The 13,551-nt window shown below is 43.6% G+C and overlaps 1 protein-coding gene across 5 annotated transcripts in view; it reads left to right on the forward strand.

The window, feature by feature from the left end:
- The window catches only part of AKAIN1 (A-kinase anchor inhibitor 1), a 79,772-nt gene extending 69,181 nt beyond the window's left edge, over positions 1–10,591 (forward strand). For 3 of the 5 annotated variants that reach the window (XR_012325333.1, XR_012325334.1, XR_012325335.1), the window contains exon 3: positions 8,521–8,658. Coding sequence is in view for 2 of the 5 variants with exons in the window: in XM_073790553.1 (XP_073646654.1) it covers positions 3,399–3,501; positions 8,521–8,717 (300 nt within the window). In the remaining 3 variants the exon portion in view is untranslated. Of the gene's footprint in view, positions 1–3,375; positions 3,502–8,520 lie in introns of all 5 variants that reach the window. The other 2 variants (XM_073790553.1, XM_073790552.1) reach the window with 1 other exon arrangement.
- The last annotated feature ends 2,960 nt before the right edge of the window (positions 10,592–13,551 follow it).

Raw genomic sequence — 13,551 nt, forward strand, 5'->3', positions numbered from 1 at the left:
GCGGGATCCAGGACTCATCCTTTTTCACCTCTGATATCTAGCCTAGTATTTGTCACATAGCAACTGCTCGGTAATTCTTCTATGAATGAATGCATGCGTGAATGAAACACTTTGGCCTCGTGGCCTATGTTACTCTTCACAGCACCCTGCATGCAGATGCTCTATAAATATCTTTCTGATTCATCTTACCTTGTTCTGTAGGACATTTTAATAACGAATTCTGTGTAGTTTCTAAGAGTAGCTTGCCACATTCTGAATTGAGAGGCCTGGCCATTGCAGGCAGAGTCAGTGTGATTCTTCAGGCCCTGTACTTGGTTTGATAGGGGTGGTAGTGGTAATCAAATATGACTTAGAAGTGTCCCCCACCTGCCATACCTGTCTTGCTTTCCATATCTCAAGTCTGCCTTTTGGAAAACCCTGGGAATTCATGTCACTTCACCTTGCTCGCTCAGTGGCAAAGCAGGGCAGCCAGGAGGGCTTCGTTGGCATTTGGCCTAGATGAGTGAGAGCTAACATCTGGTCCATCATGGAAAATTCCTGTAGTTACAGAGCTGGAAAATAGACTATCATTCCATTAATAAAGGGACCGGAATTAGTTCTTGTTCTGTGCTTCGTGTGCTAGTCATTGATGAATGATAATCCTGTCTTTATAGTCTCAAGCAGTCAGAGGGGAAGATAAAAAGTATGCTCCCTGGTCACCATCAGCAGCACTGAATTGGAGGGAGGGGGCAGGCTGTGGTGGTCGAGCCCCATCCTGTCCTGATAGGGACGTCTGTAACTTGCATATTAATGGGGAGAGGCAACAGCTAGAGATGCCGCTTCTGATACAGCCTCTGCCCCCCTCCTCTGTACGACCAAGGGAGAACCACTAATTGGATTCTGCCTCAAAAATGGGAACACTGACCTTTTCTCAAATCCACCAAACTGCAATATAATAGGTTAATGTCATAGAGGTAAATGACACTTAGGTTCTTAGGGGAAAAAACTGTGTGTGTGTGTGTGTGTATGTGTGTGTGTGTGTGTGTGTGTGTGTGTGTGTGTATATATATATAAATAAATACATTGTGTGTGTATGTGTGTGTGTGTATATATATATATAAATAAATACATTGTGTGTGTTGGGGGGTGTGTGTGTGTGTGTATATATATATATAAATAAATACATTGTGTGTGTTGGGGTGTGTGTGTGTGTGTGTGTGTGTGTGTGTGTGTGTGTGTGTGTTATGCGGGCCTCTCACTGTTGTGGCCTCTCCCGTTGCGGAGCACAGGCTCCGGACGCGCAGGCTCAGCGGCCATGGCACACGGGACCAGCCGCTCCGCGGCATGTGGGATCTTCCCGGACCGGGGCACGAGCCCGTGTCCCCTGCATTGGCAGGCGGACTCTCAACCACTGTGCCACCAGGGAAGCCCAAACAGTGTATATTTTTATCAGGAGGACCTTCCTATGGTCCTTAGAGGCATGGTTTTAATGGATATGAATAAGGAATTAAGACCAGTTATTAACCACATTGCAATGGAGGTCCTCAGTTGCCTTCCGGGGCTGGGGCAGGTGGAACAGCAGGATCTGAGGGCGGGGTGAGCGGGGGGGGGGGGGCTCAGGGAAGCACGACCACAGGGATGTCTGAGTGTGTGTGTGTGGGGTGGTGGTGGGGGAGTGGGTTATGATTCAGGGTGGAAAGACGCTGAAGACGAATTAGGTTACATCACGTTCTTGATTTCAGCGTATTTATATTGGGCATTTTGAGTTTAAAGCTAATTAAATTGATGCATCATCTTTTGTGAAATACCAAAAGGATTTGGTAAACACTAATTAGGCTAGAGGACGTTTACATCATTTAACACTAGGCAATTGGCCACCTACGACATGTGGGTGATTCATTAATTTCAAGTAAATTTAATGCATGTAATTAAATGGCAAGACTCTGAGGGTTTCTGTGGCTGGCTCTGCCTTCCGCCCCGCGTAATGCACTTCTTCACACTTACTTATATTCAGGGTGTCCACGGGGGTGTTCTCAGAGACCCTGTCCTTCTATGTGAATGCCAGAGGAGCACCAGCGAGTTGTTACACTGGATGCGTGCCTGCTTCCTCCACCCTCACCGGCACCCCGTGCTCTGCCCCCCAGGGGGCCTGGGTGGTTCCTTCCTGTGTTCCACCTCTTGATCCAACCTGATTGGGTCAGAATGAGCCCCAGGCGTTCAATCGATGGCCTGGCATGAAAGTCCTGTATCTCAGGGATGACGGTGGTTGAGTCGTTCGTGTTCTTGCACAGGAATTTCAACTGAAGAAATGGCCAGAATCAGGCAGTTGCAAGTAGAATCTTAGTTGAAAGGTTCTCAGAGAGAAGGCAGTGTCCAAAATCACGAAGCACTACAGGTCACGAATAAGTAAAGGCCATGAAGTCAGGGAGTCAGGCTGGAAGAAAGGGAGAGTTGTTAGTTGGAAGCAGCCGGTGGAGAGTTGAAACTCTAACAGCAGAGAATAATCTAGATAATCCAATCACTGGAGCTATATTGGGTTATTACAATTTCTGAACTGAAATGCGAGACTCAGCCGACCATTTCCATGACGTCTGGCTGTGACACGTGTATCCCCACAGCAACACCCCCTACCCCACCCCCACCCCCCAAAAAAACTTAAGGAAGCAGAAGAGAGTATCTTTCCTTGCATGCCAAGGAATCTAACACACAACATGTATCTGAGGTTAATGTAACTTTTTTCTTTCAGTTTTATTGAGATATACTCGACATACATCATCATAAAAATTTAAGGTGGACAGCATAATGACTTATGCATATTGTGAAATGGTTCCTACAATAAGTTTAGTTAACATCGATCATCTCGCATAGATACAACGACAAAAAAAGAAAAAGAAAAATTTTTTTTCTTGTGATGAGAATTTTATGATATATTCTCTTAGCAACTTTCAAATTTATATTTGAAACTTTCAAATGACAACTATAGTCATTGTACATTAAATTAAATCCTCAGTACTCATTTATCTTATAACTGGAAGTTTGTCCCTTTTGGCCACCTTCATCCAATTCCTTCACCCCCCATCTCCCACCTCTGGTAATCACAAGTCTGATCTCTTCTTCTATGAGTTTGAGTTTTTTGTTTTTTGATTTCTTTTAGAGTCCACATATAAGTGAGATCATATGGTATTTTTCTTTCTCTGCCTGACTTATCTCACTTAGCATAATGTCCTCAAGGTCTAGCCATGTTGTCACAACGGCAGGATTTCCTTCCTTTTTAATGGCTGAATAGTATTCCATTGTGTGTGTGTGTGTGTGTGTGTGTGTGTGTGTGTGTGTGTGTGCGTGTTTGTATGTGTATCTCGCAACCTCTTTATCCATTATCTGTTGATGCACCCTTAGGTTGTTTCCCCGTCTTGGCTGTCATGAATGATGCTGCAATGAACATGGGGGTGCAGACATCTCTTCAAGATACTGATTTCATTTCCTTTGGATATGTGCCCAGAAGCAGAATTGCTGGATCATATGGTAGTCCCATTTTTTATCTTTGGAGGAACCTCCATACTGTTTTCCATAGTGGCTGCACTAATATATAATCCCACCAACAGTGCACCAGGGCCCCCTTTTCTCCACATCCTCGCCAGCATTTATCTCTTGTTTTTTTGTTGTTTTTTTTTTCGGTACGCGGGCCTCTCACTGCTGTGGCCTCTCCCGTTGCGGAGCACAAGCTCCGGACGCGCAGGCTCAGCAGCCATGGCTCATGGGCCCAGCCGCTCCGTGGCATGTGGGATCTTCCCGGACCGGAGCACGAACCCGTGTCCCCTGCATCGGCAGGCGGACTCTCAACCACTGTGCCACCAGGGAAGCCCTATCTCTTGTTTTTTTGATGATAGGATTCTCACAGACCTGAGGAGATACCTCATTGTGGTTTTGATTTGCATTTCCCTAATGACTAGTGATGTTGAGCATCTTTTCATGTAGCTGTTGACCACTTGAATATCTTCTTTGGAAAAAATGTCTGTTCAGCTCCTTTGCCCATATTTCAATTGGATTACTTGTTTTTCTGTTACTGAGTTGTATAAGTTCTTTATATATTTTGGATATTAACCCTTTTCAGATATATGATCTGCAAATGTTTTCACCCATTCTATAGGTTTCCTTTTCCTTTTTGAAATTTTCATTTTTCATTCCTTTTGCTGTGCAGAAGCTCTTTAGTTTGATGTGGTCTCACTTGTTTATTTTTAATTTTGTTGCTTGTGCTTTAGGTGTCACAGTCAAAAACTCATTGCCAAGACTCTTGTCAGGGAACTTTTTTCCCTATGTTTCCTTTTAGGAATTATATGGTTTCAGGTCTTACATCTAAGTCTTTAATCCATTTTGAGTTAGTTTTTCTGAGTGGTGTGAGATAGGGGTCTAGTTCCATTCTTTCATATGTGAATGTCCAATTTTTCCAGCACCATTTATTGGAGAGACTGTCTTCTCCATTGGGTATTCTTGGCTCCCTTGTCAAATATTAGTTGACCGTATATACATGGCTTTATTTCTGGGCCGTCTGTTCTGTTCCATTGGTCTATATGTCTGTTTTTATGCCAGTACCATATGGTTTTGATTAGTGTAGTGTTTATAAGTAGCTTGAAATTGAGAAGTGTGTTGCCTCCCGCTTTATTCTCCTTTTGCAGGGCTGCTTTGGCTGCTTAGAGCCTTTTGTGGTGCCATATGTAACTTTTTCTTTTGCTTTTATTCTCTAAATGCTCTGAGTGGCTTTACCCTCCTCTTCATCCTTGTCTTTCTCTGTTCCAGCTTGTTGCAGCTCTTTTTTGTCCCACATCCTCACTGTAGATAGATATTCCTGACCCAGAGCAAAGTGGTAATGAGGGCAGTTAAGGTTATACCAGCCTTGCAAGTCACCAAAGGGATGCTCCAGACACAGCATCATGCAGACTGCCTTTGACTTTTTTTTTTTTTTGCGCTACACGGGCCTCTCACTGTTGTGGCCTCTCCCGTTGCAGAGCACAGGCTCCGGATGTGCAGGCTCAGCGGCCATGGCTCACGTGCCCAGCCGCTCCGTGGCATGTGGGATCTTCCCGGACCGGGGCACGAACCCGCGTCCCCTGCATCAGCAGGCGAACTCTCAACCACTGCGCCACCAGGGAAGCCCTGCCTTTGACTTTTTAATCAGTTTATCTTCATAATGGATGTGGACCATTTTTAAAGTCTTTATTGACTTTGTTACAATATTGCTTCTGTCTTTTTTTTAATGTTTTGGCTTTTTGGCCGTGAGACATGTGGGATCCTAGCTCCCCGACCAGGGATGGAACCCGCACTCCCTGCACTGGGAGGCAAAGTCCTAACCACTGGACCGCCAGGGAAGTCCCTATCTTCATAATGGATGGATGAGGGGAAGACGATTTAGCTCAGATATTAAGTCACAGCTAAATTTAGAGTAGATTTTCTTCTCTTTCTCTTTCTGTCTAAGAAATCAGCTTACTCTTATCCTTAGATTCTTCCTTCCTCCATCCAAAGATTGAAAAGTAGCTTCACACTAGGGACTTTTTAGAGTTAACACAGATCTGGTTTGGCTAAGATACTCTTTCCAGGAGCAAACATGGACCGTTTGAACTGTTTTTGTTTGTCCACACACTTATGCTCTTTGTTGGTCGTAGCCAGAGCTCCCTGAGGATCAGGGAGTGCAAGTGTATATCCTCCCTGTTTTCAATTTAGCCTTGCCCTTGTGTGGAAGTAACTGCTTCTTTGTTTTAGCGATAGAACCTCCCTGAGTTGTAGCTGGACATATGGCTACCCGGTTGAAGACTGTATTTCATAGTCGCCTGTGTGGTAGGTGTGCCCATATGATTCAGTTTCCCGCCATAAAATGTGAGCAGAGTGATATTCACAGGGTCTGTGGCAATTCCTCAAAAGGAACTGACCTGCCCTCCCTTTTCTCTTTGGCGTCCTTCCAGCCCCAGATGGGACCTTGGTTAATAGGCTCCACCCCTACAGTTGAGGGCAGAGTAATGAGAGGGAAGGGAGTGGGCTCTTGAGAGAACCTGTTGGAGCAGGACCACCTACTCGCAGGAGAACCTCTGGGCTGTTACAGGCGAGAGCAGGCAACACGTCTTCCCGTGTCAGCTCTTCTATGTTTGTTTCTCCGTTACAACTGCCCAGTCTGTACCCCAACCAGTACACAGTGGTGGACACTCAGTGCTCAGGAACCTCACTGAGTGATGAATAGGTGTTATGTCACTTGATCTTCTAGCAACCACCCCTAAATAGATACTACTTGCCCATTTTACAGATGTGCAAACAGACTTAGGAAGGCGAGGTGACTTGCCCAAGATCACACGGCTGTAAGTGGTAGAAGGAACTTGGACCCGACTCTGAAGTGCTTCAAAACACGTATCCTTAATTGCTGTGCCCTCGCGTCTCTTGATATTACTGTTCACTCTTTTTCTAAGAGAATATTCGAAGTATTCTTCTCTGCCAATTTAAAGTTTCAGTATGTTACACATCGCGACTCTGGGCTCTACTGCTTCTCTGCTTGGTTTGGTGTAGATTGCTCACTTTCTTCTGCTGTTTTTGGGAGGTGGGGGTGGGAGCGACGACCATCCTTTAGTTTTGAATACATTCATTTTGCCTCATTCATTAGACTGTAAATCCCTCAGGGGATAGTGCTAGTGACACATGCTGAGTAAATGACGGTTACACGTCTAAAGAGAAAAGATATGTCTGGTCTTCCAGAATGATGCAGTGTTCTCTTGTGTGATGTTTTTCTCACGGGTGTATAAATTCTGTTGTTAATCATCAGTCCTGGTGAAAGCCAGCCCCCATTTAAAATACATTTTCATGGCAGAATATTTGAATAGAGGTAACATTGGAAGAGATGATTTTGAGTAAGGAATGATGCCCATTCTACTTATTGTTCTAAATATAAGCAGGTGGAATTTTAACTCTTCATACTGGCACTTCAGCCAACGTTAGATTCATGATCATTCTGCCACGTATGAGTTCGTGTGAAGTTTGCTGCATGATTAAAGAAAGTTCAGAATAATAGTGCTTCAGATAAGATGTATTTTTTTTTTCTAACATGAGAAAGGTCTGGAGGTGGGCAGCTGAGGACTGGTATGGTGGCTTCGTGGTCACTGGATGCAAGCTCCTTCTAACTTTTTCCTCCCAAATCCCTGAAAATGGTTTCCATTCTGAAGGTTCCCTCCTGGTTACCAAGAGCCCTGGTAGAGACAACCATTGTTTCAGAGTTGCAGGCAGTAGGATGGGGAGGGGGCAAAGGGCCTTTACCTTCCTTTTCCCTCTTAAAGACCTCTTCCAGAATTTTCACTAAATGAACCTCCACCTCACTGGTCAGAACCTAGCTCTACCTAGTTACAGAGCTGCCCAAGTAAAATCAGGGTTTTGTCTTGTTTTTAAGGAAGAAGGAGAAAGGTCAGTGTTAGGTGGACTGCCTGCCTTCTAATTAGAAAATTCCCACCATTCTAGATCGGGGTGGCGAACTATGGTCCATGGGCCAAATCTGGCCTGCAGCCTGCTTTTTAAATTTATTCTTATTTCTTATTTTTAATAGCTCATTTCAGGTTACCACAGCAGAGCTGAGTATTTGTTACAGAGATTGTAGAGCCCACAAATCTAAAATATTTCCTGTCTGGTCCTCATTAGAAAAAGTATGCCAACCCCTGTTCTTCTAAATCATGGGGGATGGATTCTGAGGAATGAATGGTTTCATTCCTTGGGGTGCTATTCCAGGAGCAGCATGGAGCTTAATATGAATTCAATAATAATCTGTTCTTCTCCAGCCCCAAGTGAAGTTGTATCCATTAAGCATATGTTTGCCTGCAAGTACCATAAAACCTGACTAATGGCAGATGAAACAAAAAGAAGTGTATTTATCTTGGATACAAAGAAGTCCAGAAGTACTGGATTGGTACAGATGCTGAATGATGCTTTCCAAATGAAGTCCAGAAGTACTGGATACAAAGAAGTCCAGAAGTACTGGATACAAAGAAGTCCAGAAGTACTGGATTGGTACAGATGCTGAATGATGCTTTCCAAATGGGTTCTTTTTTTTTTCTCCCCAACCATGCCGAGAATGTTGGCTTTCTTCTCATGCTTATTGTAAGACGGCTACAGCACCTAAAGGTGTAATGTCTGCATCCTGCATAGGAAGAAAGGGAAGGTGCCAAAGGGGGCATGAGTCCGTCCCCCTTCCAGAAACTTTCCCAGGGTCCTCACTGGCCAGGACTATGTCTCATGTCCACCGCTAGCAGCAGAGGATGCTGGGATGATGAGAATAGAAATTGGGTGCATCGCTGGGGCAGACACATGGAGGTTGTGTTGGAAAGGGAGACGTGGAGACAAGAGTGGTGTGTGCTGTGTAGGGCACCCCCGCAACTAATGTGGGTCCCTCTAGAGATATTACCTTTGTTAGAGTCTCCTTTCCTACCTGCCTTTGCCTGTCACAGTTCCCAAAATTAATTAATTAATTAAGATTAATTAATTAATCTTGTTCTTTTCACCTCCCTTTGTATTCTCGGCTAGGTGAGAAACCTGGAAGTGAGCCTGAAGAGGCGAAGCTGCAGATCGCCAGCAAACAGATCGTGCAGAATGCCATCCTGCGGGCTGTGCAGCAGGTCTCCCGGGAGAGTCGGCAGAGGGAAGCCGGGGCTGGCGACACCCCTCGGGGCAGCTTCCGGCCGGGCGCGGGGGAATTAACCAAGAAGCATGAAAAGAAGTAACACGGTGGATGGGGCTCTTGTCACACGCTTGGTTTCCAGCCTTTTTTTTAGCATAGGATGCGTTGCCAAAAATGTTGCCAGTAAAGCGGACCGAAGTGTCAGCGACACCTAGCAGTAGGATGAATTCACACTAGGCCTTGGCCGAGAAGCACTGTTCTGCAAAAGTGCATTAGATGCTTCTGTTTATATTAACGCAGTGCCTCTGAAACGTAGTCGGGCCAAACATGACACTGTCATTGCAAAAGTAGTTTTGCAGCACAATTCATTTCTAAAGTTGGTTTTTTTTTTTTTTAAATGATTCCCTATGTTTATTTACTTTGGCCTTGTATGCATTCTGTCTGTGACCTTAACCAGCAGTTCTTTCTGCTGAAACACCGAGAGCTGTACTGTGATCTTTATAATATTTAAACAAGATGTGCTGGAAAGGTAAAGGAATGGTGTTACAGTCCTCAGATATGGAATTGAAGGCTTTACTAAAGTGGGTTCAGGTCCAAGATCATATTAAGCAAAGGCAAATTCTAAGTCCCTCAGGATCTTCCAAAGCATGTATTTATATATATTGTTTTTTTAAAAAGGAGGACCCCAGCTTTTCCAGAACTCAGTCTCAGTTCTGTCAGTTGTTTGATAGTTAATGTTTCCTCTCTGTGCAGAAATCCTTGGGAAATATTATGGATTTCTTTTTCCATTTCAAGATGAAAATAAGATGGGTGAATCTAAATGCATGAGTCGCCGATGTCGGCAGCCCCTTGAAGAGAAACTGGAGTTGTAGATTCCATCTTGGAGATATCCTAGGGTCAGCTTACGGGGTGCAGGGTCCTTGGAAGGAGCTCTGGGGACTTATAAATGCTGTGTTGCCATCAGACTATGCACTTGCACTAGTACCTTGCTAATAGGAACTTTTCTTTTCCCATCCACAAATTAGATTTTTTTTTTGAGATTATGAAAATCATACATATCAGGAATGAATGACACATAAAATGGGAAAATCATTTCCTCAACTGAAACGTGAAAATACAGTGGGATCAACAAAGCGACCATGCTGTGAAAGCAGTCATGGGACCATATGTGTGTGAATGAATAAAGCCATCTCTGTTGCAACAGAATGACTTCCGCTCCACTCTCATGTGGGTACCGCACAGCTTTCTGTGTCCTTAGAGTCCCATTTCCTGGGTTTCCCAACAGTTACTGAGTTGATGCTACTGGGAACAGATGAAGAATTTGATCTTTGTTAGAAATTTTTGGGCTTCAGAGTATCAATGTTTACGTTTGATAGTTTTTTAAAAAGCAAAGTATCAACATATGAAGTGTGACTGATATTAAGACATGCTTCTAGAATTCCAATATGTTACACTTTCCAGAATGGATACTATAGAGAAATAAATGAAAACAATCTCTTATCAGTTCTGTTAGACTGTCTCACACCATGTACAGATGGAATAAATTCACAGGGGGAATGTCTGTGGGAGGGAGCAGAGGGGTTAACATTTAAATATGGTTTGTTCATAATTTTCTTTAAGTAGTACTCATGACAATTGAAGAATGAGTTTAAGTTGACCTGAAGTCATATAATGGATGTGATATAATTGTACAGCCTAGATAATAGGAATGAAGATATTAAGGGAAATTATTCAGGAGTACCCACAAATAACAAAATAAACCCAATGCTTGTAATTTGCAAGTGATCTGGCACTCTGTTTACTGAGATGTCTGGATATAACCAGCCTTGGCTTTTGCTGCCGTATGTCAGAAACACATAAACACGTTCTCTTTCCTCTCTGGTGTGTCTGTGCTAGTACATTGGGGATCTTGGAGAATATCTGATTAACCTCTGTATCTAAATGTTATTTATAAATAAAATATATCCAGCTTTGAAATATGTTGTCATTTATAGCCAAGTTTTCTTCGCCCTACTCTTTGGTCCTTTCACATGGGGCTACGAGGCATCCCAAGGCTGTTCCAAACCTCTAGATCTCGTGACCCTGAAAGCACTTCTTAACAGGCCTTCACTGTCACTGTCTGAGGACAGCTGTGGGATGGGGGTTCCTGAGGCTTGAGCAGAAAAGGGTGCGTGCTAAGAAGTGGCCTTTTGATCTCAGGAAGTAAAGGTAAGTAGATGGGGCAAAGCTGAGTGTCTTTCATGATCTTTGTGAGATGGAAAGTCTCCAGCAAGAAACAGATATTGATAAGTTCTTGGAAGGAGGAAAGAAAGTCAATCCCTGCACTCGACAGGTAGGTGCCGCATCGGCAGAATCCTAAGAAAACTCAGCCATAAAAATAAATGCATCTGTTAAGCTCCTCCTTGTATCTGTCTTGGTATAAAGTTATGGGGTTTTGAAGGGGCCGACAGAACTTCATTCGGCGTAGGATCAAGGTGGGCTTCCCCTTGGTTATTACATGAACCAGCACAGAGCTTTTGGTTTTAGGAATGAGTGGGAACATGTATTTCATGCCCTTTACCTTCCTGGCTTAATAGATAGTAAATGCACGTGGACTTCCCAGCTCTGCGTGTTCAGCTGTTTGTCTTGGGCTTTGCCTGTCCCTGGGGTGGAACTGGAGACAAATTCTTTTCTGCTGCTTTATTTTTCTGTAGTCACCTACCCAGCGTGAAGAGTGTTGTAAAAAGAACTCACGCTTCATCCTTCTTTCTCTTTTAGCTGCTTAGTCTTCCTTTATGTTGTGGTTTCAGGTTACAAATAAATGAATCAACATTTAAAGATAACCACTGAACTTATGCCATTCAGGCTATATTCAAGGTTTAAGGTCTCTATAAAAAAACTACAGAAAGGAGGGAATTTTACATTTACCCACAGTAGCAACTCTTCTAAGTAAAATACAGTAGAGAATAAAATCTCTGAAAAATCTGGTAACTAGTTCAGCAACTCTAGTACCCAGACTGGTAAAGAAACTAAATAATCCAGTTTGAGTAATTTGTCAGTTTATGTAAAGAGAAAGTAGAAAATACAATAATAATATCAGCTCTCTTGAGTGTGAGAAAGTTTTCTGAAATATATGACTACACACTAACTCACATATCTCATTGTCACAACTTCATAATTAAGGTGTAGCTGGGAAGATTTTATTCTCCTTTTGCAGAGAAAGTCACACTGAATCTCAGAGAGGGTAAGTATGAAAAGTGAGTACTATTGGGTGTAAGAATACACACATCAGCATCACTGATCTTTGTGGGCATATGCATTAGCTAGGGAGCTTAAGAATATAAATTCTAGGGATATCTATGTTAAGATGGGACAGACTGCCTTATAGAATCAGAAATGTAACACATAGTAAAGGGCCAGCAAAAATCATCATCAGGAGAAAAAGCTCAATGCCATCACCATTGAAAAGTGGCAGCAAAGGAAAGAAACGGGGGCTTCCCTGGTGGTGCAGTGGTTGGGGGTCTGCCTGCCGATGCAGGGGACGCGGGTTCGTGCCCCGGTCCGGGAAGATCCCACATGCCGCGGAGCGGCTGGGCCCGTGAGCCATGGCCGCTGAGCCTGCGCATCCGGAGCCTGTGCTCCGCAACGGGAGAGGCCACAGCAGTGAGAGGCCCGTGTATCGCAAAAAAAAAAAAAAAAAAAAAAAAAAAAGAAACGGGAGACTCCAGAAGTAACAAAATAGAAAATCACAACAGAGCATGTGAAGTTGCTTCTCTTCCCCTTAGGCCTCAGCAGCTGCAGAATCCTGACCCAGATGTGGAGAAACGTGAATGAGAAGGTGACATTACTCTTTATCTTCTGGCTACAGTGTAGGGGAAATGACCATTGGGAAGAAACAGGTGAAACAGGAAAAAGGACTCCTTTTAGAAAGAAGTGACGGCCTGGTCTTACAGAAATGAAAAAAGACAGAAAAGAAAAGAAAGAAAATATATGTTAAAAAATCCCCTCATTGGGGGTGATGGTGGAATGAATTGGGAGATTGGGATTGACATATATAAACTATTGATACTATGTGTAACATAGATAACTAATGAGAACCTACTGTATAGCTCAGGGAACTCAGTGCTCTGTGGTGACCTAAATGGGAAGGAAATCCAAAAAAAGAGGGAATTCACTTTGTTGTACAGCAGAAACTAACACAATATTGTAAAGCAACTATACTCCAATAAAAATTAACTTAAAAACAAAAAATAAGAAATCCCCTCATATTCTAGGAAAATGGATACAAATGCGCAACAGCAATATTTCCAAGAATAAAAGAAAAATTCTTGAAAATTCTGGGCTGAGACCTAGTCCTTTACAAAGGTAAAACTTTAGGCTGGCATCAGACTACTTCATAGCAGCGTGTGACAACCTAACATAAGGGAGAAAGGCTACAGAGTAGCTCTGAAGGAAGGAAAGTGTGAAGGAAGGGTATTATTCCCAGCCAAGATGTCACTCAAGAACAAAGGCAAGCATTAAAAAAAAAAAATCGTACTCAAGGGCCCTTCTTGGAAAAACTGCTTGGCCGGGAACTTCAGCCAACTAAAAAGATAAATCGAAATAAAGAATCTAGGTGAGGGGCTTTCCTGGTGGCGCAGGGGTTGAGAGTCTGCCTGCCGATGCAGGGGACGCGGGTTCGTGCCCTGGTCCGGGAAGATCCCACATGCCGCAGAGCAGCTAGGCCCATGAGCCATGGCCGCTGAGCCTGTGCGTCCGGAGCATGTGCTCCGCAACGGGAGAGGCCACAACAGTGAGAGGCCCGCTTAACGCAAAAAAAAAAAAAAAGAATCTAGGCGTAGGGAAGCTGCAGTAGAAGGACTGGTAAGGAGCAGTGCTTTCACTTAAATATCAAGTGAACCTGATATAACTGCAAAAATTGGGCTAAAGAAAAGTGTATTGTTCTATCTTGACAGTAT

This window comes from Tursiops truncatus, chromosome 13 (assembly GCF_011762595.2).
Source record: "Tursiops truncatus isolate mTurTru1 chromosome 13, mTurTru1.mat.Y, whole genome shotgun sequence".
NCBI lineage: Eukaryota > Metazoa > Chordata > Mammalia > Artiodactyla > Delphinidae > Tursiops > Tursiops truncatus.